Genomic DNA, 27,594 nt, shown 5'->3' on the forward strand with positions numbered 1-27,594 from the left:
CTGAGGCAGATATGACTTTTTGTCAGTATTAAAAAAGTGTGGTAATCAGACATAATAAAAACTCAAATGCAACCTTAAACTATGAAACAACTGCAATCATACCATAATTATGTGTATTTATTGAAGCAGTTACTAACTGACTGGAACGGGATTTATGCACATGTTTGAAGTTAAGCTTGTATTTAAGTGATTTCCTGAATATGGAAGTATTCTTATGTTTGTTTTCCTCAGTTGGAGCCTTAATTTGGCTGTTGATATCAGTGAACTCCCAGTGCTTTTGCTAACAAAAGATGTACTACGAAGATGATCTTTGCAATACTGAATTACAGGAAATTACTGGAAGTAAGGTATAGATACAATTTAGTTACCAAAAATGGATAATTTAGAGTGAGGGTCTATGTATCCTTATAGTGAGACCCTACATATCCTTATAGCATCTTCTTATAAAAACTGTCCTATACAAGTAAAAAAAAAAATACAAACAGCACACAATAGCCAGGCATCACAAGAATTCAGGACATGGATTGCATGATTATCCAATTTCATTAAGTAGCCATAATAAATAAATAAATTTTAGAAACCAGATCACTAGTTAAAGAATCAAATGCATTATATTAGTACTGTACCTGCTGATGATCTCTAACTGCAGCTTCCACCTTGACCCTATCATCATAGAGATCCATAAGGTTTTCTTTATCATTTAAATAATATTTCTGAAAGATCTGATACTCTTGTGCTAACCACAAATTTTCTTTTATCATCTGCTCCAGAGTAATCTAAAGAGAAATAAATAACATTTTTCTTAACTTTTATCAGTTATGCACATTTGTACAATATACACACAGTGGTGAAATCCTGATCCCAGTGAAGTTAATGGCAAACTCTCATTGAATTTAATGGAGTCAGGATTTCACATAGTACATTTATGTCGTAGGTTTAAACTATAAATAAATGTTCTGCACACAAAACAGTGTTAAAATAGCTAAAGTAGCAACTACTGAATTTCTGTGCTATGTCGTAAACTCTTTCTGCAAAAAAATGATAATGTAAATTTCCTTAGTTTCTACAGAATGCCATAAACCGTTCCCTATAATGATTTTACTTTTCAGTTCTCACTAGGCTGAGTGATACTATGCAATAGCCATATATTTATGATTAAGGTATTGTAGTATTTCTAGTCCCAGATTAGACTGAACTGATTTTTAAAGGCACATCTGAGTTTTCCCTCTCTACATGGCAGAGTTCAGGATTTGGGGTGCTCTAATATGCAGTTCCATAACTTAACATGTTTAGATTTCTTTTAAGTTTAATATTAACTTTGGATTTCTTGGGTTCATAATGCTTGATTATGCAATAATCGTAGTGTAGTGTATTTAACCTTACATTTATGATATACTTTTAACCATAACTCCATTTTAACTTAGTTTTTCTCTGGGAATTTTTTTTTTGTTATTTTAACAACTAAACCCTGAACAGGAAAGTCAATGTTATCATGTGATGTTTCTAATGCGTTGAATATGTGAAGTATCACTCTTAAGTAACTATTTAAATTTTAAGTTCTGTGGCCAGATTCATCAATATACTCTGGCTACTTTACTCCACTCTGGAGCAGCAGATGCTAGCAAATAATGTTCTATTACAGGCAATTTCATGAAGAATTGACCTTTCGAAGTGGCTACCATCTCCTATTGTTCTTAATTGGAATAAGGGCAAATCTACGCTACAGCACTACATAAGCGCAGCTGCACTTCTTCACTGGATGTGCTATGTTGACAGAAGAGCACTCTCCTGTTAGCATAATTTCTCCCCCTTAGTGAGAAGTGGAAGCTATTTTGGCAGAAGAGACTCTCCCACTGACATAGCACTAGTATGGACAGTGCAAAACTTACGTCGCTCGGAGAGGGGGACTTTTTCATAGCCCTGAGTGACATAAGTTAGGTGGACTTAAGTGGTAGTATAGACCTGCCCTGAGGCCACAAGCTGCCCTTAGTTCAAATGCCCTCTTTCAAAAGGCTGCAGCCTCCAATTGTTTCCCCAAAATACTGAAGCCTAGCTGCCCTTAGGGATGGTGGACCTCTATGCAGAGAAGAGTAGAAAAACCGCTAGGGCAGCTTGTGGCTGAGTACCTGGAGAAAGCTAGGATCAGCCCCATCTTTAAAGGGGTCTGTTCTTCATGGTATTCTCTGAAGTAGAACATTTTTCTTCATCCTCTATTTAAGAAAGCATTTTCAGTTATGAAAGTTCAAGGAGCCTATATAATTTTGTTACTGACAGCATTATGGACCAAAAAAAAAAAAGGTCTGATAACACTAATTTTTTTAAAGGGCCCAATATTAAATTTATTTAATTTAAATCAATGGATTTCATTGGAAATTCTAAAAACATTTATTCTGCACTCAAGGAATAAATGCAGGGGGTTATGCTATATTTTTCACACATAATAATAAGGCCAAATCTCTGGTTTAAATGTAAAACTGAAACTTTACTAGAGACATAATAAAAGACAAAAACATGTTTGGCAATACTTGTTATTACTGAAAGAGCTCACAAAAACACTCTGTAATTTCAGAAAGATGTAGTCATGAAACACTTCAAATACATTAAGAATTGAAACAAATTATGACATTGGAATGTACATTTATATTTATAAACAAAGAAAGGTTATATTAAATCCCTCCCAGCCTTGCAGTTGCTATCATGATGGAATATTCCAAATTATTGTTTTTTTATTTGTATTAGCATAGAACCCAGGAGCATTAGTCATGAACCAGAACTCCATTGTGCAAGGTGCTGTACAAACACAGAAGAAGAAGACTGTCTCTGCCCCAAAGAGCCTACCATCTAAGGATGAGAGAAGAAACAACAGATGAATACAGGCAGACAGATACATACAAGAACACTAGGATACAGTATTGGTTGTAATGACAATAAGGGATCTCAGCACGCCAGTGCCCTAACTGTTTGGTTTTTTTGTAGGCATCATAGAAAAGGAGAGTTTTAAAGAGGATTTTGAAGGAGGATAATGAGATAGCTTTGCAGATGTTTATGGGGAGCTCCTCTCAAGCACAAGGTGCAGCACGGGAGAAAACACAAAGATGCGTGTTTGAAAATCTAACAAGTGGACAATGGAGACTGGCATTGTGGTTTGATTAGAAGGAGGAGTAAACATCTTGATACATACGGAGATACATACGGAGGGCATAGGATATGAAGGGCCTGGAGAATGAAGACAAAGAGCCTATGTTTGATGTGACAGAGAAAGGGAAGCTGTGGCATAGTCAAAGTAATGGGCTAGGAAAATAACCTTTGCTATAGTATTCTGAATGGATATGAGTAAAGCATTGCATTTATCAAGACTGGAGGTTGCAGAAATTGAGACACAAGATGAGGAGTGCCTGGATAGGAGTTTTAGCTATGTGGATGGATAGGAAAGGCCGTATCTTAGATGTTATGTAGAAAGAATCAGCAAGATTTTAACATAGCTTGGATGTGAGGACCTAGAGAAAAGTTCAATTCAAAGATGACAGCCAGGTTACAGGCCTGAGTGATAGTAAAGATGGTGGTGTTGTCCACAGTGATCAAGGAGGTGGCCAGGAGGGTGTTTTTTGCAGGGTTGTGGGAATTAAGAATTCTGTTTTAGCCATGTTGAGGTAGAGCTCATGGCTAGACATTCATGAGGATGTGTCAAAGAGATAGGTTAAGATTTTAGTTTGGACAACAGCCAGGTCTTGGGCAGTGAGGTAGATCTGTGAGTTGTCAGCAAAGAGATTGTAGTTGAACTTGTGTTTAAAGATATTGCCCAGAGATAAGGGGTAGAGGGAGAAAAGAAGGGGCATAAGAATACCAGAGCCCTGTGGAACTCTATAAAAATCTGGAGATGGGATGAGGCGAGTCTTCCGAAGGACACACTGAAGGAGAGATTAAAGACACAGGCGGATAACCAGGACAGGACAAATTATCTGTTTCTCAATATAATGCATCTCTATTCTGAAGCCATTTCTGCTAATTTTAATATTAAGATTATATAATGATATATTATTTATCTTGGAAAAGAAAAGTGCTTAAAATGTTGGTAATGTCTGATGGAATGTTTTTATAGTAAAACACGCAAAATAATATTTTCTTTACAAATACAATTAAAAGTTATAATTGTAAGTCTGATATTCCATAATTACTTTACACTTAAATTTCTAATATTAATGTACAAAATCCTATCAACTACCTTAGTTGAATGACATTCAAAATATCCTTTACCCATAAAATGAGGGGGAATGCAACTTCTAGTTTTTCAAATGTTTTGTTCCTTTATAAATCAATGAAAGACAAAGTCATGTTATATTTTTTCTTAAGAAATTAGTAAGAAATGCATGTACCAGACTTAAACACGATCTCACAACAGAAGCTAAACTAGGACACCACTACTGTACACAAATGTCTGAGAAGTCAAAAGTCTCTGTATTCTTGAATTTCATCCTTAGCCAGAGCATGGCCCGGGTAAATACTTAGTCAAATGGTATGAGAAAATACTAGGTCATTCTCATCTTTAAAAATTGAGTAGCAAATGCTTTGTGTTTTGTTAGTCACAAAAAATAAATGAACTAGTAAGTTCATGAAGACAGGCTGAAAACAAAATTTAGAGTATGCTGAAATTTCACAATGTACTCAGCTCAAATTCTACAGGGTATGCACGTACAGAAATTGTGCAAAGTTTGAAAATATAAATTCTACAATGCATTATTACATTGACTGGGAGGAAAAAATTAAGCAGTTTAGTTACCAAACAAGCATTCTGTGCTGCTTGTTATGTCAAAACTTAAGGAAGTTTAACACCTGTTGCCTTCCCTGATCCCAGGGGGAAAAAACCAAACAAAAGCAAACAAAACAAATCATGTATTATGGCAAAGATTATCTCCTTGCTCATGCAGATTTTTGCCACTGCAAACCAGGGTGCAGCTCATTCTGTAGCAACTACCAGAAAGGAAAGCTGCCCTTACCTGATGAAAGGTGCTGCTGGTAGAATTCTACCACCTCACTGGCATGCAGCCAAGTGCAATTTTTACCATGTTATGCCAACGGGAGTGACTCAAGCCCCACAAAGAGAATAAACATCAAACATTAAAAGAATATATATTTTACAAAAATAAGTACAATTCTTTCTACAGAATTTTAACAATTGTATGATCTGTTCTCAAAAAGTAAAACACATGGAAAATCGTCTGACCTATGAAAACCAACAAAAATATTGACTTAAATTTAGAGGTTAGGAAATGTATTTATATGTTTATTTCTAATGGAAAACCATTAGAAAGCTCTAGTGCATACTGAAGGTCCCTTAATTGTTACAAGAGTAAAGGAACTGGAACTTGGAGACTATGACATTCTATTTAAATTGTAAGGTCACATGATTAGAGATGCTCTCCCAGGGTTCTAAACTGTTATGCTTCATAGTCAGAATCTGAACCTCTCTTAATCCTGAGATCTGAATCTAAGAATGTGAAAGTGTCATATACAATATAGTTCAATCACAGTGAAAAATTGCATTGTAAACAGAAATAAATATATAAAGCAAATATTAACAATGAACACTAAAAAAATAACAAAATTACATAAGTTATATAAATAATCTTAAAACCACATCAAACACAATTACGTAAAAAAAGGTATAATTTTATATTGCCTGTGCATATTCTGGGTGCAACTATTCATTTGTTTACAATTTTTAAAGCACTTACCCAAAGTATGGGGTTCTGAAATTTGGGAAACCTACTAACTAGTTTATTTTTCATGTCAAAACTAACGAAAATATAACCTGTACCTTTATCATTGCATACAGTGAAGTACTAATACATTAACCAATCATGTTACATAAATAGAATATAATGAACAATAAAAGAGCTCATTTTCCTTATTAAATTATGAACAATGACTATCAAAATAAGTTTCTTCATGTTATTCAAATATAAACCAAACAATTTTAGTTTCCATAGCGATAAAGGTTTTCTAAGGGAAATGTCACATGGAGATTCAGGATGCTATCTTTACAGATGATACATAGTAATTGCTAAATCCTCAATAGACAAATCAATTAATATTTTTTAATCATCATACATTCCTATAGTAACAACTGCTACATAGTGCTGTTTCCCAATATACCAATGTCTATGTAAAGTACAGACCTGAATGAAAAGCTGCTCAAGCCAACAGGCTTAGTCTGGTAAGACAGAAGAGGAGATTGGTCAGCAGAGGAAAGCACTTTGAATAACTGGAATCTGTAGCTATTACAATATGTTGCAATTCACCTTCTAAACGGGGAAGGTCGACAAGGGTACACCACCCCAATATTTCCTGGCTGACTGTGGTTTCAGAATGTGCAACAAAGTTTATTCTAGTTTTAGAGATTTACAAGTTTGAGCAGTATTCCCTATTTTAAGCGTACAAATTATGCTGGAACCAGCAATTCTTCTAAAATCAAAGCCAAATTTTAAAGTGCACCCACAGAATCCATCCACTTCAGAGTCCAGTTCAACATTCTGGTGCTTATCTACAAAGCCCTGAAAGAGCTTGGGGTCTGGCTTTCTCTCTCTCTCTCTTTGAGTATGTCTACACAGCAACAACACACTCATGGCTGGCCCATATTAGCCAACTCGGTTGGGCCCATGGGGCTGCAGGCCTGTTTCATTGCTGTGTAGACATCTGGGCTCAGGCTCCAGCCCAAGCTCTAGTACCCTGTGGTGTGGGAGGTCCCAGAGTTTGGGCTCCAGCCCAAGCCCGAAAATCTACAAAGCAATGAAACAGCCCCACAGCCCAGGCCCTGAGAGCCCAAGTTGACTGGCCTGGGCCAGCTGTGGCTTTTTATTTGCTGTATAAACATATCTGTTGGGTCCTAGAACAGAAGGTGGTATCAGCAGGGACATTGGTTGATGGAGCCTTGTTTATGCATCACGGGCTGGGGGCAGACCTTTCTCAGAAAAAGGCATGCAGCCACAAAACAGACTTCCACCAAAGTTTAGACAGAGCTCAAGTCCTGTGACCTTTAGAACATGCTAGAAGACTTGTCTCTTTGGGTAGTTATTTTCACAATGACAGGACTGGGTCATTTGGTTTCTCTCTGAGTTGAGTGCTGCAAATTAGAGGTCTTTGAAGTAGATCAAAGAGCAGAAATTCATACCCCATTCAAAAATCATCCTTGAACTCAGTAATAATTTGTTGAGTATTCAAATACTATGGACATGTTAGAAACCTGAAAATAATAAAAGCAAAGATGTAGAGATGATTGGCTCCCTTAGTAAGTTATGAGGAACGTGGGAGACACAGCTTGCTTCCAGAATGGCACCTTGATTTAGGGACATATATGGGTTGCCATTAATATGTTCACAATCAGTATTTGCAAGTAATTAACATTTCTACAGTCTTCACAATACTCTCATATACTCAGAGAATACTAGGAAATCTGTGGAAAAGTTACCATTGCAAATGGTAAATAAACATCAATGTAATAATTGCCACCACTGTATGGTATTTGAGGACCACACAAGCCAAAGTATACAAGGTCTATTAAAAAAAAAAAAAAAAAGGCCTTAAGCATGAAAAATGATTCTAAAAAGGAAAGAGAAGACCAAAAAGAGAAATAGTTTGTGTTCTCCAGAGGTTAAGCAAACTGACTTTGGAAAATGTTTCTCATCTTACAGATTGAGAGTTTGCTGGTTAAACCAATTCTTCCTGTGTTTGTTATGAAAACTCAAACTACTGCAGAATTGTAAGTTGAATGCACTTTCACTCCTTCCCAAATCTCCCCTCACTTACCATTCTCATCGCAAAAAAGTCTAGGCAAAAGGGGCATTCATCACATTTAAACTTAAAACTAATTTTTTGTTTTTTTCTAGGTCCTGCAAAGTCTTGACCTGCTGCTTGTACCAGGCTAAAACGCCAGCTTGAACTCCACCAGTGACATGTGGAATGTAATGGGCAGGTGCCACAAATTTTATGCTAATTGCATGCCATGTTACTAAGGACATTCATAGGATGAAGATTCTACAATCATTCAGTGCACCTAGATACCTGGAATTGATACTCCAAACTTTTCCCCAGACCATCTCATCTTATGCCCCCATCCTCACTACAGAATGATTATTTATCTTGTAATTCTGCTTTTCTAAAATGGCTCAGGAAGGGTTTTCAGTAATTTAGTAAAGATCTCATTAAAGTCTCATGACTCAGGGAATTTCAGTGGGGGGACCAGAAAAAATGTTAGCATGACAGAAATGGACAAAGAATAATGCTCTGAAGAAGCAATCAGAAAGTACAGTGAAGAATCTGGAAAATGCTGCAACAAAGCTGAATCAAGACTCCATGCACTCCTGACTGACAAGGAAGTGCTTGTAAGATATCACAGGAACAAATTAATGGATGTAAAAAAGTGAAAAGTAAAAATGTATTAAAAAGTACAGATTGAGAGTGCAAGTGAAAATGCAAAGGCAAAAATAGGCAAGAGAATAAATAACACTGCTGTTGGAGAAAACGTGAATAAGCATAGTCTGCAAAACAAAAAAGGCAGCATGAGGAAGACAAATGCACCTAGTCATTCAAACATCAGAACAGAAAATAAGCAAATTCTTTAAAGAAGGGAAAAGAATGACAACATGACAAAAGATCCATGAAGATGGTGGTAAAATGCTTTGGAACCACAGCCACCCACTAGAAACTTTTGAGAAACCGACCTCTTTTGTATTTTACTGAGAAAAATATCTAAACAAAAATGATAAAAACCATCCTGTTAAAATGTCATGTACAATCTAGAGCCCTCATTGTGAACTGAGGTTTGCTAGACTTTGTCCACATGTACTGTCCCACTGAGTACCATACAAAGCAAATGTATGAGTTCAAAGGGATTCCATTTGAGGTTAGATGTAAAATTTAGCAGGTCTTTATGCTGGCTTGAAGTTCAGAAGTTTGTGAAAAAGGTTCTGAAATTGTTTAGGATTGAGAACTTTTTCAGTTTTCCTCTCTGATCCTTACAATTTATATACTTTGTCTAAAACACAAAAAATCAGTTTACGATTTCATTATTGCTTTCAGCATAACATAGTTTTAGACTATTAAACACAAACTTATTTGCCTATTATTGCCTCATTAAATTTTCTTCTAAATCATCACAATTTGATTACACATACCTGTCAATACCTTAGAGCAGATTAAGTGAGACAATGGCTTTTCTTTTAGCACTCTCATGGGAAAAACTCAACAGTATAGTTATATATCCATTTATTTCTTCCAATTTGAACAGTCTTTATAAAGACCTCCTATTTACTCACATTTTTAGTAATGTACATTTCCACTTCTCTGAGAAAAAAGGCTGATCACTCACAGAAAGGTCATTTAACACTACAGAGACCCTTTCTTTCTGTAATTACAAAGAAAAATATCTTTGCATTGGTAGTGCTGCAAAGAGTAGATGATGCAAATATATTATGTGCCCCCTTCTGGCCGACAGAATTCAAACTCCAATGCAATAACCAAAAGTTATTCTAATTATACAGCTGTAAAAAATCATAGATTGAAAGAGTTCCGGAGGCAGCAACAAAATTCATCATAAAGCAATATTGCACTACATACCTAGAAAAAAAACTGAATAGTTTGCATAGTTATTTGGAGTTGTAGAGTGGTCTGAATACAGAGATTTCAGGGTTAATGATGTCACATTTTGATATAATTACCGTGCTCTATAAAAAGAATATGCTAATAATAAATATAATTTAAAATATCTGGACAAGTATGATAGTTTACAGGATGACATTTTCTTTCACTGTAACAAAACATAACAATATTTAGCACTTAACCTTGTTCTTGCAAATTAATTCATGTGTCTTCAAAGGAGCTTTATGTAGCAACAGTCATCAGCTTGCAGTACTGGGGTCCTAGTCTTCTTTAATGCTTAGCTAAACAGTCAGCTTTAGCAATCATTCATCATTTTGTCCATCCCTATGAGGACTCAAGGTTTTGATGGCCTGGGAGTCCAACATCAGAACAGAATTGACGAACACATTTAATAAGGGGGGGTCTGCCTCTGGGCCACCTCTACTTCTTGGCTGGTCGAATATTATCCTGGCTGTTACAAGCTACCCGGAGAATGGCATTCACCAGAATGTCTTGTGGCATTCTCGCGACATGTCTGAAAAGCATGAGGCTCTTGGATCCTAGTGCTTTTTGTTTTTCAAAGTGATATACAGCTAAAGCACTAACTAACTAACTCTACCAACATTCCTTTGATGATGGTAAACATTATTGTTATTTAGTCTTGAAGAAAAAGCTCTGGAAGCAATCTTTTAGGTTTTAAAGTTGGCTAATCAAAATTATGTACTTTGGTTCACTGACAAGCCATTTTGCATCAATGAACTTCAACACAGTAATAATGCACATGGCTGACACTCAATAGTTTTCTTAGTTCGGTTTTTTTAAAATTTGCATTTTATGTAGTAATGCAATGCCCATTTACATAGTAAAAAAATAAAACTGCTAAAACTCTTTACTTTGTTGCTTTCGTGTATGCCGTTAGGCTGGTTTGATAATTAAGATTAAAATTAAACATTAAGGTACTTTTTCATGGTCTTGCTACAGTTTATTTTTTCATTTTACAATAGTAGCTTAAAATTTACAGGCTACTGTGAACTATAATCAAGTCAGTGTCCAAAGGACTAAGCACAACTTCAGTTGTTCTCATCTTAAGGTTCCTTACAGAACTGATCAGAAAATTTCTGTTGAGAGTTTTTTCCAATGGAAAATGCCTTTTTGGCCAAAACAAAAAATTTTGGCAGAAAATTTCATTTTAGTAAAAAATTGTTAAAAATTTTCAATTAGTTTCAGTGAAAGAAAAAGAAATACTGCACTAGTTCCTTGTTCAATTCTGGATTTGCTTGAAGATTCAGGTCTAAATATTCAATGCCCTTAATGGGTTGGATCCCAGGTACCTCAGAGACCATCTTACTTGATGACCCACAATAGCGTTAATGCACAGAGATCCCTGGTGACCAGGAACAGGGTGTTCTTACTAGGGCCACGTCTACACTACGGGATAATATCGAATTAGCTAAAATCGGTTTTATAAAACTGATATTATAAATTCGATTTCATGCGGCCACACTAGGCACAGTAATTCGGCGTTGTGCGTCTATGGTCCAGAGGCTAACGTCCGATTCTGAAGCCGGTGCATTGTGGGTAGCCTCTTCGTATCTATAATAGTTCCCACAGTCTACCCCGCCCTTGGAATCTGGTTGAATCATTATTGTCGCGAGTGGCTCTGGGTAAATGTTGTCAGTCATTCCTCCTCCGGGAAAACATCAGCTGACAATCCTTTCGTGCGTTTTCCCCTGGAATTGCCCTGGCAGACGCCATAGCAACGGCAACCATGGGAGCCCATTCAGCTTTTTTTTTTTCCGACACTATCCAAGTTGTGTACTGGATGCCGCGGACAGAGAGGCGATAACTCCAGCGCTACACACAGCAATTCCTTGCTTTTGGCATATAGGCAGAGATGGTTACCAGCGTTCTGTACAGTCTACTGTCGGAGTAACTGGCAATCGAAATGACGGTTATCTCTCCACCTCTGTACTGTCCGCTGCTACACAGTGCCCCTGGCTGAAATCGGCCGGGCGCAACGCAAAAGCACAAAATTGGATTGACGCCCCGAGTCATCCTCCCTTATGGTTTCTAAATATAGAGTCAGTCCTGCCTAGAATAAGAGGCAAGTTATTAGACGACCAGTGTATCAGAGAGCACAGCGCTCCGTGTCAGTATTTCACAGGGGGTGGCAACTGCAACAACCCACGCCTGCTGCCTTTCCCCAACCTCCTGGCACCGTGGCAGTGTCCTGCCCATGTGTCATAAGTAAATAAAGAATGCAGGAATAAGAAACACTGATTAGTGACATAAAATGAGGGGGAGGCAGCCTCCCGCGCGATGAATCAGTCCAGGCAGGACATTAAGCGGTGTGGGGGAGAGGAGCACAGCATAGCTGCTGGCTATGCACAGTCCGGGGCATACAGAACTTTCTTTACACAGGAAAGGGGGGGCTGATTGAAGCTCAAGCTCCCAGTTGCCTAGGAGGAAGACGGTACCAGCCGTTCTGTACCATCTACTGGAATAATGGGAGTCCATTCCCATTTTTACTCTGGCGCCCCGGTCCAGCTCACCTAAGGCCAGCCAGGAGCACTCAGGGCTGATGGGTGACAATGATATCAGTCAGATGCACTGTCTACCACGGAGGGGAGAGGACGGTACGGCTCTCACTGCGCAGATCTGCGTCTACCAGCAGCATTCAGTACACATAGAGTGACATGAAGAAGTCAAGAAAATGAATTTTTTCCCTTTTTCTTTCACGTGGTGGGGGGGGGAAGAAACGGAGGAGCTTAGTCCCTGAACACGCCATGACACTGTGTTGGAACCTACAACATTGGGAGCTCAGCAAGAATGCAAATACTTTTCAGAGACTGCTGTGGACTGTGGATAGCTGGAGTCCTCAGTACCCCTCCATCCATGAGCGTCCATTTGAGTCTCTGGCTTCCCATTACGCTTGTCATGCAGCGCTGTGTATCCGGAGATTTTTGTCAACGCTTTGAACATGTTCGTGTTCTGTAATGGATGCTCTGATAGAACAGATTTGTCTCCCCAACAGCGATCAGATCCAAGTATCTCCATACGGTCCCATGCGGGGAGCCTTTTGGATTTGAGACTGCATGCCAACCGTGTGATCAGGTCCACGCTGGCAAACAGGAATGTTAATTCAAAGTTTGCGGGGCTTTTCCCTGTTACTGCCCGCTGCAATCGGCGAGTTCAGTTGCTGTCAGAGTGGTCAGTGCCGTGGCACTCTGGTGATACCGCCCGGAGTGCCAATAACATCGGATTTCCGTCCACGCTACCGTAATCCGATATGTTAATAAGAATTTTAGTCGCGACTCCTTCTCATCGGGGAGGAGTACAGAAATCAATTTAAAGAGCCCTTTATATCGATATAAAGGGCGTTGTAGTGTGGACGGATACAGCGTTAAATCGATTTAATGCTCTTTAAATCGATTTAAACGCGTAGTGTAGACCAGGCCTAGGAGTCCACTGGCTGTGCAACTTTCTGCTTCAAGAGATCAGAATGAGGTTGAATCTTACCACCTTTAGGGTGAAGTTTGCAATCACTCTATCTTTAAAAAGGAGAACAAGGAGGACCTGGGGAATTATAGATCAGTCAGCCTACCTTGGATAGCTGGAAAGACAGTGGAACAAATTATTAATCAATTTGTAAGCGCTTGGAGGATATTAGGGTGATAAGGAATATCCAGCACGGATTTGTCAATAACAAATCATGCCATCCTCACCTAATTTCCTTTTTTGACAAGGTTACTGGTCTAGTGGATAGAGGGAAAGCAGTTGACATAATTTATTTTGATTTTAGTAAAGTTTTTGACACAGTCCCACTTGGCATTCTAATAAACAAACTAGGGAAACGTAGTCTAGATGAAATTACTATAAAGTATGTGCACATCTGGTTGAAAGACAATACTTAAAGAGTAGTTATCATGTTTTGTGGTCAGACTGTGTGTGTGCGTGTGTGTCTAGTGAGGTCCTGAAGGGGTCTGTCCTGGGTGTGCTACTATTCAATATTTTAATTAATAACTTGGATAATGGAGCAGTGAGGATGCTTATAAAATTTGAGGATAACACCAATTTGGGAGGAGTTGTAAGCACTTTGGAGGGCAAAATTAGACTTTAAAAGGACCTTGATAAATTAGAGAACTGGACTAAAACCAGTAAGTAATAATTAAATAAGAAGAAATTAATAAAGATAAGTGCAAAGCATTTTACTTAGAAAGGAAAAATCTAATGCACAAATACAAAATGGGAAATAACGGGCTAGGTGGTAATACTGCAGAAAAATCATGAGCTTTTCACAGAAGTCCTTCATTATACATTTCCTTTGTTAAAAACACAGATTTTACCATCCTTACCTACATGTGAAAATAAAGCAGATTCTATTTTAAAATAAAAAACACATATTTTGCAATGGTGCTATTCATTGTCTTGTATTTTGTAGTCATGAGACTTGCAGCCACTTCATGTTGGGCTGTTATGCAGTCAGATCTCACATGGTAAACAAGGGCAAGACTGGTCCGTACTTCTTTAGGAGAGCTCTAATGAATATCTAGATGCTGAACAAACTGGCATTGATGATCCAGCAGGTAAAAGTCTTTCCCTCAACCAGTACTGAATTGATTCCCAAGAATGTCTTTGGGGGCATCGTACACCTCACAGAGTTACCTTTTGGATGAGATGTAAATGGCAAAGTCCTGCCCAAATTGGTCATTAGCAGGCCCACTGAACTCTTCATATGAATAGATGTGTTAACGTCAGTCTCTTGGCCAAATCCAACTCAGGCAATTACATTCAGCATATCTAGTTTCCCACTGCAATTACATGTAGAGAGATATCCTTAATTTCATGTCCCAAGCTGCTATGCAGTGTTGAACGGTTGCTGTTCTTCACCCAGGGTGGCTGCATTTCAGTGGTGAATGAAGCAACCCCTGTCTACAGTAAGTTAATTTGTAAAACATTTTGGGATCATTTTGGGATGAAAAGTGCTATAAAGTTAAGATCACTCTAATTGAAATATTTTATTTCATTACTCAAAATATTATTTGTAAGTTGTCTTTAGAAGGAGACACACACTACTTTCTGAGTAGGTGGGCCATGTAAACTATATCAACCCCAGTGTTAGAGGTGTTAGACTCTGATGCATGCATGTATACAAGAAGAGAGACTTTTGTAAAATCACATGTATGATCATTTAAAAAACAGAGAATATAGCCACAGTAGAAGCACATCTTGATAGTATAACCAACCAGTCAAACTTTACTCTTACAATTAACATACCATCAGATCTCTTGATATATGTGAAAAAATCTGTAGTTCAAAGTTATCTACACAGTAATATTAAGCAGACCTTTAGACAAGGACCATTTCTAACATGGGTTACTAAATTCACATTAAATCTCAATCTGTCTAAGTAGCTAGTATCCACCTTGTCTCTCTAAGTAGCTAGCATGTAATTTTTCAGTTTCCTCTAAGTATCTCTCTCAAATTTCAAGTCCAAAGACTAACTAAATTACCACTGAACTGAAAACTCTCTTGCTATAAAATTCAGCAGCTCTGACCCCATCATTTAGAAAATTGAGGAAAAGACAAGAAAAAATATCAAAGGGAACATAAAAAATGAAGGGTGGAGACGAATTTAGGAAGAAATGGTTGAATGAGGCGGAAGAAGAAAAAATAGTGACATAAACCCCATTTTACCCAAAAAGAACTACAAACAAAACTGATATCTAAACCACAGTTTTGTACTGTTCTAATGAAAATAGTACATCGCTTTATTTTTACTAGGTCATTGCAGTACCCTGTGATTGGAGTACAGTTATATTCTGTGTCAACTTATATACAATTTTAGTGCTTCCTTCATTGCAGCTGTTGGACAATGAAAATGTATTATCCTAGGGCAGAAAGGGTTTCATAAAAGGGTAGGTGGAAGAAAATGGAAATCCAACACCGTTTAAGGAAATCAGTGAAGAAATTACAAAAACTGTCCATTTGCCTGCCCCTTTTAATCTTACTGTCGTATTCAAACTATTGGGCATGTAACTGAATATCTCAACTGTACCTGAAGAAATAATGGAGCGTGTCTCTGCAGTAAAACAGAACAGCACTAAACTGATGAGTTTAACCCAGCAGAAAGAGTGGCTGTAAACATGACAAATGCCTGCTATTGATTTCAGGTTTAATTACTCTGTGCAGCACTGACAAAGCCCATCAGATGTTGTTGTGAAGTGTAAATGGAACAAACTACACTTCACTGCCCATAGGAAACTGATGGTGTCTGCAGTTTGCATTGTTTACTTTATCCTCCGTAAACTTCAGCCTTGATCAAATTAACAAGTGCTACTAACCTCCAACAAACTACAATGCTCTACGGTTTTACAGCAACAACCTTGGAACAATAGTTCTGCAGCATTTCATTGACAACAAATGTCTGGCTAATGACAGCATAATGGCAGCTGATGAACCTTACTGCTCAGTATTGCGTATCCTGCAGCATGAGCAAGGGACAGTGAGATTTCTTAAACATGCTTTCCTGCATTTCTACATATTTTGGGGGAGAGGCACAGCAATAGCATATTTATTCAGATAATATTCTAAAACACCACTTTTTAACTAAAATACACATCTGATTCCATACAAGAAATCCAATAATTAGTAATAATGAAAATCAATAAAATCAGAGCATGTCTAGTACATAGTAACTAATTCTCAAAAATATTTTTCAGATAGAAATCATTTCCCTCGGTTGAGACATCCATATCACTACTTATCCACTTTCTCATCCTTCTGATTCTTCCTCCATTTGTCTCTTCTTCCTTTTTCTTTGTACTACTCTTACTAAACATTCCAGTACTCATTAAATGTAACCTATCAAGTCTAAAATATGAACATAGAGGGGCAATAATATGATAATCAACTTTTTTGCTTATTTACACAGACATTCTTTATGCATCCAATATATTAAGATTGATTTTTTGTTTATAAATGTCTTTTGTTATTACAGCTGTATTAATTTTCATTTTCTGACATAAAATTTAAAGTGAGGTTCTACTCTGAGATAAGCGACTCTAAAAACAGCATTGTGGGGTACTTTATTTGTTGTCTTAATGCTTTCCTTAACAAATGGGCTTAGTTTAGAGGCAAATTGCTTAGGGCTTGGGATGTTTTACTGCCAGTTTTGGTTATTCAAATTGAGATGTGCAAATCAAGGTTTGTTCTTTTTGGTTTCTGCAGCAGCAGCAAAGAAAGATCACTTACCGGTAACTTTTGCTCTTCAAGTATACTACTTAGAGAGACCCACATTTATGGGCTCTGACTCCAACACTACAGAGGAAAGAATTACCTAAAAGACCAGCAGCGCCTCTTGGCACTGTGTGAGTACCACTTCACTGATCTGCAAACTGTCAACAGCCTGAAAACAGTGAGGTTATACCAAAGGAATGAATGTCCCAACCATCTTCACCTCATTCTTCTAATCAAGGGAATCCACAGAAGGACTCTAAAGAGAAGGGGAAGGAGAACAGGAAGTATGGCTCTGAAGACACTTTCTTTTCCTTTGAGAATTGACTCTGCATATCCTCAGTTTGAGGTTAGCATACAATACAACCCCATCACTAAGAAGAGGGCTGAGGAGCACTAGCTAAATAATGACCACAGAACTGCTGTCCCCAAACAAGCATCAGCATGAAATGCCAAAACAATAGAATAGTGCCATGCAGAGCTGCAGGTGACAGCTTTACAAATCTCTGTAAACAAGACGTTATAAAAGCATGCTGTAGAAGCTATGTTAGCTCTACTAGAAAAAGTCATCAAACCTTCAGGTACTGGAATATAAGAGCTAAGATATATATCTAATTGTACAAAAAGATTAGGTCCCTTTGATTGGAAAATAAGCTACCTAATGATTTTCTTTCCCAAACTAAGTTCTCTCATTCTGAGGCACTTAGACCACCTCTTCTTGCAAATACCAAATGAAGTTCAGACTTGCCCTTGAGACAAATGCCCCCCCACCTCTGCCCTTGTGCCAGATTAGTAGTTCCCTGCTGTATGTAAATATTACATTCATATTAGGAGATTAAATGTAACATCTTAACATCATCTTATTTAACTGTGTTATCTATATACATGGATCCTAATGATTTCATTATATAAATACCTGAAGAACATGGGTGATTGGACAGGTCAATTTGACAAAGCAAAACATCAGGTAACAGATCTTTTAACTCAGATGCTAACACCTCCATCAGTTCTAAACATTTGAGATGTAGCAAGCAGTAAGGAAAAAATAGTGAGGAAGAAATAAGGAAGACAGAAGAAAAATGTTCCCTCTTCCCTTAAATTAATAGTATTAATATAGTTTGGGAGTACCATTTGGAGCACTTTTGGTGAAGGATGCTTCTGCAAAGAAGTAAAGGTCAAGTCTATAGTGCTTTATAAAGAGTCGATGGATTGCCAGCTTTACAAATTTTCTCTGTTGTAGCTGATACTCAAGGAGGCCTCCATAGTATGCATTGACTAAGTTATCATCCCTTCTGGAATCAGTTTTTATTGTTGCTTCTTTTCAGTCTGAATGGTTAGTCAAAGTTTGGGACCTGGGAATGCTCCAGAAATTGATGATAGAGTCTGGGATTTTCTTTATGTGATCTTGTTTGTTTATTAGGAACGTACAAAGTCCAGCTTCAGCAAACAAAGGAAGAACCAAAGTTAAAAGGAGTAGTTTCTTAGCTTACATCCCCATAAGCCTTTTTAGCCACCATCAGACACAAAAGCTCTTTCTCTAGCTGCTTCCCTCGGCCACCATGTACTTACAAGCTTTTGCATGGGCAGAGGGTAATGGAGGTGGTGGGGTGAGTTGGAGGCTAAGCCTCCCCAAACCTCTGCTAATGCTCCCCACTGCAGCCCCAGACAAAGTGTGAAAAATCAGGACAGGGGGTAGGGAGTAATAGGAGCTTATATAAATAAAAGCCCCAAATATCGGGACTGTCCCTATAAAATCGGGACATCTGGTCACCCTATGTGGAGCTCAGAGCTCCTCTGGATGGCCCAGGCTGGTTGCCTGGGGCTCGTGGCTCCTTTGGACTGCTCTGGGTGTTGACGGGCTAGCCTAGGCTTGGGGCTGATCCAGGCACCAGTGGGTCAGGCAAGTTCAGGGTTGCTCCAGGCACCAGCCAGGGTTTGGGGCTGTCTGGCGGGCTGGCCAATGAGAGCAGGGGAGTGGAAGGGGCAGAGTGGGAGTGGGGCCTTAAGGGAAGGGGCAGAGAGGGGTAAATCCTTGGGCAGAAGAGGCTGGGACAGAGGGCTAGCCTCTAGGCTAGCTCCGGGCGCCAGTGGGCCAGTCAGAGTTTGGGACTGCTCTGGATGTCGGCAGTCCAGCCCGGGGCTGCTCCAGGCTCCATCGGGCCAGTCAGGGCTCAGGGCTGCTCCAGGCAGCAGCTTCTGTTTGGGGCTGCGCCAGCCAGTGAGAGAGAGAGAAAGAGTGTGTGTGTGTGTGTGTGTGCATGCGCGCGCAAGGGCGGAATGGGAATGAGGCATCCAGAGAAGGGGGGAGCAGGACTTTGCATAGAAGAGGCAAGACAGGGGGCTAACCTTCCCGATAGGGGGTGCACGCAGCTCATAAGAACATAAGAACAGCCATACCAGGTCCATCTAGCCCAGTATCTGTCTACCAACAGTGGACAATGACAGGTGCCCCAGAGAGAGTGAACCTAACAGGCAATGATCAAGTGACCACTCTCTGCTTTTCATCTCCATCCTCTGACAAAACAGAGGCTAGGGACACCATTCCTTACCCATCCTTAACCATCCTGGCTAATAGCCATTTATGGACTTAACCACCTGATTTATCCAGTTCTCTTTTAAAACGCTGTTATAGTCCTAGCCTTCACAACCTCCTCAGGTAAAGGAGTTCCACAAGTTGACTGTGCGCTGTGTGAAGAAGAACTTCCTTTTATTTGTTTTAAACGCTGCCTCCTGTTCTGTATTACGGGAATAAGTATAACTTTTCCTTATCCACTTTCTCCACATCACTCATGATTTTATAACCTCTATCATATCCCTCCTTAGTCTCCTCTTTTCCAAGCTGAAGAGGCCTAGCCTCTTTAATCTTTCCTCATATGGGACTGTCATAAACAGATGGTAAAGGGTTAATGTCTCTTTTATCTGTAAAGAAGTTAAGAAGCTCAGTAACCTGGCTGACACCTGACAGAGGACCAATAGGGGACAAGATACTTTCAAATCTTGGTGGAGAAAGTCTTTGTTTGTGCTTTTTTGTTTTGTTTGTTGTTCACTCTCGGGACTGAGAGGGACAGACGTACACCCAGGCTTTCTCAGTCTTTCTGAATCAGTCTTTCATGTTTCAAAATTGTAAGTACAGCCAGCAAGCGATGAGTTTTCTGTGTGTTTTCTCAATTTGTAAATGCTTTTTTGCTGGAAGGATTTTTACCTCTGTTTGCTGTAACTCTGAATCTAAGGCAAGGGGGCAGGGGGCTTCCTCTAGTTATATGAATTGAGTACCCTGTAAGCATATTCCATCCTGATTTACAGAGGAATTTTTTATCTTTTCTTTCTTTAATTAAAAGCTTTCTTTTAAGAACCTAATTGAATTTTTCCTTGTTTTAAGAACCAAGGAATTGGCCCTGAAATCACCAGGGATTGGTGGGGGGAAAGGAGGGGGGATGGTTAATTCTCCTTGTTTTAAGATCCAAGGAGTTTGGATCTGGTGTAGCGCCTCTCAAGGACGGAAGTCTGGGGGAAAAGGAGGGGGATGGTTAATTTCTCCTTGCCTTAAAGACCCAAAGGGTGCGTCTTGGGTTCCCCAGGTAAGTTTTGGGGGAACATGAAAGTGTGCCAACACTAACTCCTGGCTGGTGGCAGCGTAGCAGACCTTCTTAATAATAAGGCTTAGGAGTGTTCTGCAGGTCCCACTTCTTGAGCTCTAAAGTTCAAAGTGGGGGAAAAAATCTTGACAGGGAACCCTCTCCAAAACCCTTATCATTTTAGTTGCCTTCTTTTTTGATATGTTTTCTAGTGCCAATATATCTTTTTTGAGGTGAGGAAACCACATCCGTACACTATTCACGAGATGTGGACATCAACCATGGATTATATACAGGGCAATGAAATATATTCTCATGTCTTATTCTCTATCCCCTTTTTAATGATTCCTAACATCCTATTTGCTTTTTTGACTGCCTCTGCACACTGCGTGGACATCCTCAGAGAACTGTCCACAATGACTCCAAGATCTTTCTCCTGACTCGTTGTAGCTAAATTAGCCCTCATCATATTGTGTGTATAGTTGGAGTTATTTTTTCCAATGTGCATTACTTTACATTTATCCACATTAAATTTCATTTGCCATTTTGTTGCTCAGGTTCAGGGCTGCGCCAGCCAGTGAGAGAGAGAGAGTGTGTGTGTGCGCGCGTGCAAGGGTGGAGTGGGAGTGGGGCCTCCAGGAAAGGGGGGAGCGGGACTTTGGGTGGAAGAGGCAGGACGGGGGACTCCCATGATCTTCTGCTTGGATTTCTTCAGGTTGTCTCTGTCACTCTTTAATTTTGTTCTTCTGCCTTCCCTCACACAAACACACATATATCCCCTTGCCAAGAACAATACCCAGCAGAAGCCCCTCCACCTACACAGTCCAAAACTCCTATGGGTTCACATAACTCTTTTGTCTTAGGTGGAAGTTTGTGATTAATTTATCATTCCAGTTATGTTAAGTGTGTTCACACCCATCAATTTCGACAAGGTATTATCTCAATCCATAACAAGATTTCATCCAGCTCATAACAATATGAAGCTGATTTTTCTGATACAACACCTGATCTATCTAACTATGGAGGATTTGGATGCATTCAGGTCCAAGCATTTAGGATAAAGGAAAATGAATATCAATAGCATTTGCCTGAATTTATATGTAAATTGCTCTTCTCAAATATACTCTTTTATATCCTATTCTTATTCCTAATGAGGTCCACATATCCAGGATGTTGGGATTTATATAGCAGTGTCCACTAAGAGGCAAACTATATACAGTTATGTACAGACGCAAGTGCTACAACAAAAGGCAGCATCAGAAGATGACTGAATGTTCAGCCTGCAGAATTTTGAGAAGGGCTGAACAGATGACCAGGCGGCTGCTTTACTGATTTGTTCATATGAAATATATGATCTTTCTGACCACGAAGTTGCCACAGCTCAGAGAGTGAGCTCTTATTTTGGAAACCAGAGTTACACTTCTTGACGTGTATGCCTCTGAGATACAATACATTAGCCACCTGGAAATGGAAGATTTTGAGCCCTTTGTTCCCTTCGACACTGGATGATAAAGACACAAACAAAGCTTTGTTTTTCTCAACTCAGCTGTGCGGTGAAAATATACTTTGAGAGCTCTGCAGATGCCCAAAGTATGCTATGGTTTCTCTTTGGGGTGTTGTAGAACAGGGAAGACAGATGGAAGGACAATTTTCTGTGCTCCATGCAGCCTGAAATTAACCTTTGGTATGAAGCCAGGATTGGTTCTGAGTACCACTTTATCTTTAAGGAAGGCAAAAGAGGCTAATATGATTCTGGGGTGTATTAACAGGAATGTGGTCTGTAAGACACAGCAAGTAATTGCCCTGCTCTACTCAGCACTGGTGAGGCCCCAGCTGGAGTACTGTATCCAATTCTAGGCATTACAATTTAGGGAAGGTGTGAACAAATTGAGTGGAGTCGAGAGGAGAGCAACAAAAATGACCTGTTTATGCATCTTATAAAGGACCTGTAATAGCACTAGGAAGCAGGTTAAGATTCCATGGAGGAACTGTATGCAGTTCAAGAGCATGTAGAAGAGATACTGTTCTCAAAAAATACTCTGGACACCTCGGTAAGATGAAATCTGTTTCTTGCCTGCTGTGTTAAGAGTGCTAGACAAAGTAGCAGTTTGACCTTTGAGTTTCTGAACCACCAGGCCTGGCTTGCATCCATCATGAAGAAATTTGAGAATCAGTCATGCTGAGTCAGATGTAGGGATCAGAATCTTGTCCTGGCACCAACAGGTAGACCTCAAACAATCCCATGAATAAGATGAGCTGGTAAATTTCTTTCTGAAAGCTAAAAGTGTGGATATTATCTCTTCTGAATAATGTGGTTGTCTTAATAGGCTTTGCTCAAGACCCAGGCAGCTAGGCTCAGAGAATCTTCATTGAAACACATGATTGACTCATGTATTAACAGATCCCTTCTGGATGGAAAGCAGTTAGGAGCTCTTTGTGCCATGTCAAGGAAGTTGTAGAACCAAGGGGCCACCGAAATTACCAGTGCTGCTCCTTGCTTAATCTTCTGTAGCATTTTGGTAAGAAGAGGAACATGAGAGAAGGTATACAGGAGTCTCTTTGGCTACTCTTGAGACAGGTCATCTGTTGTCTTAACTCTGTGATTCCGCAAAAGAACAACACTGAAACTTTCTGATTGTCTTGACTCTGGTTGTCTTGACTCTGTGACAAGAGAACAACACTGGAACTTTCTGATTCAGGTAGAAGGAAAACAGATCTATTGCAAAGAGACCAAATTCCTTTACCAAGAAGTAGAACACTTCCGAATATAGTTCCTATTCTTAATAATGTAACTTTTGCCTGCTGAGCCAGTTAGCCATAACATTCATTTTCCCTTGGATGTAAAGGAAGTGGATTGATGGCAGATTCTCCTTTGCCCAAATCCTTCGGAGGTGAGCTATTCTTTTGATGGACTGTAGACGTCATTCCTCCTTGTATGTTGATGCATGATGTGGCTGAGGTATTTTCTGTCACTATTAGCCTAACAGAGAAATCCATACTGAATTGCCCTGAGCGCCAGCCAGTTTATACTGTTTGCTCTCATTTGGACCAGGTCCCTTGGACAGTCCTTGATCCCATGTAAGCACCCCATCCCTCAAGGCTTGCCTGTGTGGTAATAACTGTTTTGACTGATTTGCCTATTGGGAAGCTTGACTTGAATCTGCTTGGACTCATCCACTATCTGAATGATATGAGAATCCCCCTGGAGAGAGATACCTTCACTGAAAGGTTGAAAAAGGAAGCTGTGCAAAAGGCTTCATGTGAACACAGGTGCACTGAAGAATATCCACACAGACCATTGACCCTAGAAGAGATAAAAGCATATGAATGGGCACTTCCCTTGAGAGATTAACTACTTTGATAAGATTCATTGGTTTCTTCTGACTTGACGACAATAAGCAAACTTTGTAGAGAACCATGTCTGTCTCCACTCCAAGATGGGGAATCTGCCAAGAAGGTGAAAATTGACTTTTTCCCCTAATATGACAAAACCATGACTCTGCAGCATTCTTATCACCAAGGTCGTGCTACCTACGACCCTGACTCTGAATGAAGCATGAAGAAGGTAATCTAGGAAGTAGTAGACTTGGATCCTTGACATCTGGAAGCTGTTATTCACAATACCAGCACTTTCATAAACACTCATGGTGCTGGTGCTGCTAAAACAAAGGGCAAACCCTTTTACTGTGAGTGTTGAACTGGGATATGGAGACAGGCAAACTTCAAATCTGTTGATGACAGCTAGTGTAGGTTTTAAGGTCTCCATTTTGAATTTTGATTACTTCAGGGATCTGATGAGTTACTTGAGATTGAGAACAGCTCTGTAGCTTCCTGATTTCTTTCTGACTAGTGGAAATACGGAGTAAATGTCTTGTTTTGTCTGTGAAGAAGGGACAGTTTCTATGAATTCCATTTGTTAGGGAGCTAAGATGGCTATCTGCATATCCTGTCTCTTCTGCAGAAGATTCTTTGGCAAGGGAGATGGGATAAATCTGTGCCTGGGGTATCTGAAAAGATATAAAGAATATCCCCTCTGAATTGTTTTCAAAATCTACTTGTCTAAAGTCACTACTGGCCTTAAAGTTGAAAACTAAAGAAGCTAACCACCAACCTGTGGCTCCATACCAGACTGGGCTGCTTGCAAGTAATGTGGTTTATTTTTAGGCACCAAAATCAAAATGCTCACCTTTGCCACCATGTGCCTCCCTGGATCTCTTCCATTTTCCTCTGGTGTTGCTGGGTCCTTTCCTCAAGGACTTTCTATATTGACCAGCATAAAAAGACTGCCCAGATTTGGAATAATGTCTGGAAAGCTCTCTTCTATTGCCTATTGGTGACTAAGGTCTTTCTTGATTTTTCCCCCTATCTTGGGGCATGAGGCTCCAACCCTGGAGGTTCAAAGGAATTCCTTGACCCGTATGCTGCACTGGGAAAAAGTGTTGGGCTGATGTTGCTGGCAGGGAGTAGCCCTGACTTGCTGCAAGACTGAACAGGTGTTCACAATGCAGAATGAATGGAGGCATTGGGCCCAACATCTCCTTACCATGTTCTCCTTGCTCCGTCTGCTCTGGATTCCTGTCAGTAGTGCCCCATTGATGAGTGTGGGAAGCTTTCTTATACCTTTGACATTGTTCTTCAATCCTATGCTCACGCCCATCCCACCCTTATGGGATGGGGGGAGGTATAATTGTTGCCGGCACCTGGACTAGGCTTGGAGCCCCTACCTGGCTGCTGAGGATTTTTGCTGCTGAGGTGCCACCACCACTTCCAGGACCAGAGAGACTGAAGTGTTCTCCTACCGGTTTTTGAATGTTATGATTCAATGTTATCATCAAGGATCTACAACCTATCCTGAAGGACAATCCCTCACTCTCTCATACCTTGGGAGACAGGCCAGTCCTCGCCTACAGACAGCCTCCCAACCTGAAACAAATACTCCCAGGCAACTACACACCACACAACAAAAACACCAACCTGGCAACCAAACCCTGCTACAAACCCTGGTGCCAACTCTGTCCACATATCTATTCAAGGGACACCATCATAGGACCTCACATCAGCCAGACCATCCAGAGCTCATTCACCTGCACATCTACCAATGTGATATATGTCATCATGTGCCAGCAATGCCCCTCTGCCATGTACATTGGCCCAACCGGACAGTCTCTATGCAAAAGAATAAATGGACACAAATCTGACATCAGGAATCATAACATTCAAAAACCAGGAAGAGAACACTTCAATCTCTCTGGTCACTCAATAACAGACCTAAAAGTGGCAATTCTTCAACAAAAAAAACTTTAAAAACAGACTCCAATGTGAAGCTGCAGAACTGGAATTAATTTGCAAATTGGATACCATCAGATTAGGCCTGAATAAAGACTGGGAGTGGTTGGGTCATTACAAAACCTAAATTTAATTTCTCCAATCCTAATTTTTCCCTACTGTTACTTGCTCTAGCTCACAAAAGTTTATGCCCAAATAAATTTGTTAGTCTCTAAGGTTCCACAAGGACTCCTCATTTTTTTAAAAAATCTGATGGGTTTCTCAGAAGTGAAGCTGTTTCTCTTCTGCCATTGATAGACAAGTCCAATCTTTCTCCAAAGCTAAAGAAAGCAGAGCGTAATCTTGGCTGGTGTGGAGAATGCAAAAATTTGAAGAAGCTATCTAAATTCTGAGTTCCTTTCCATAGCATAGGAAATCTCACAGGCTGGGAATGGAAAATTTCTTATCTGATAATTTCCTTTCTGCTAGCAGGATCTCCCACAATTCTGTTATGTCTGGGGTGCTCCCCTCTACTCTGCAGTTTTCGGAAGCAATTCAGAGCTGTAACACGGTATGAGCTGGCCATACTTCCTTCTCTTGCTTGCCACCAGATGAGTCATTCCAAAGCTGTGTGAAATTCATAGAAAGATATTAGTAACAACAACATCAAATGCCAATTCATTAACTATGTACAGCAAGCAATTGTCTGCATAGTAATGATCCAAATAAAAAGCTGACCCCTTGGCTAATGAGCCATCCACAGTGGGTAGTATTTTGGGAGATGCTGATTGCAGAAAGGAAATTATTGGGGAAGGAATTTTCTATTCCGCAGCCCAGCATTTCATACAATTCTGTTATGTCTGGGAAGTAGCTATCAGTGAAACAAAAGAAGGGAGGGATAAGGAGGAAATAAAATAGAATGAGATGGAAAAGGAATCCCCATATAAAAGTTGCTCAAAAGGCATTATTATTATTGGGCTACCACCTGCACCACCTTCCTGCCCCAGAAGGCCTCTACATAAGACAGAAAGTCCATTTTATAGTGTTTTATAAAGGTGTTAGCCAATGCCCATGCAACTGTTCTGCATACCTCAGTGGTTGAAGCACTTGCTTGTTAAACCAACAAAGTTGCTAAAGATCTTGTGGAGTGTGCCTTGATTCTTTCACGAATTTGGGTGCCTGACACCTTGTAGACATCTATTATGCATATTCCATTCAGCAATGGATAGCTATAAGTCTTTGATACTTCATAGATTCTAAGGCCAGAATGCACTTTTGTGCATCTAATCTAACTTTCTATATAACACAGGCCATAGAACTTCCCCAAAATAATTCCTACAGCATATCTTCTAGAAAAAAAGTCAATTTTGATTTAAAAATTGACAGTGATGGAGAATCTATCATGCTTTTTGGTAAACTATTCCAATGATTAATTACTCTCACTGTTAAAAATTTACCTTATTTTCAGTATGAATTTGTCTAGCTTCATTGGGTTGTTTTATATATTTCTCTCCTAGACTGAAGAGTCCGTTATTAAATATTTGTTCCCCATGTAAGTACTTATAGACTAATCAAGTCACCCCTCAACCTTCTCTTTGTTAAACTAAATATATTGAACTCCTTCAGTATTTCATATAGGGCATGTTTTCTAATCCTTTAATCATTCTCATTGCTCCTCTCTAAACGCTCACCAATTTATCAACATCCTTCATGAACTGTGGGCACGAGAACTGGACACAGTATTCTAGCTATGGTTGCACCACTACCAAATACAGAGTTAAAATAACTTCTCTACGCCTACTCGAGATTCCCTTGTTTATGCATCCCAGGGTCACATCAGCATTTTGGTCACAGCATCACACTGGAAACTCCCATTCAGCTGATT

General features: G+C 39.6%; 1 protein-coding gene across 1 annotated transcript in view; it reads right to left on the reverse strand.

Annotated features, from left to right (window-relative positions):
• Positions 1–27,594, reverse strand: part of CCDC178 (coiled-coil domain containing 178) — a 379,540-nt gene that overhangs the window by 122,848 nt on the left and 229,098 nt on the right. Inside the window, 1 exon segment of the mRNA XM_075061966.1 lies at positions 627–776. Coding sequence (XP_074918067.1) covers positions 627–776 — 150 coding nt within the window.

The sequence above is a fragment of the Chelonoidis abingdonii genome, chromosome 2 (genome assembly GCF_003597395.2).
Source record: "Chelonoidis abingdonii isolate Lonesome George chromosome 2, CheloAbing_2.0, whole genome shotgun sequence".
Classification (NCBI taxonomy): Eukaryota; Metazoa; Chordata; order Testudines; family Testudinidae; genus Chelonoidis; species Chelonoidis abingdonii.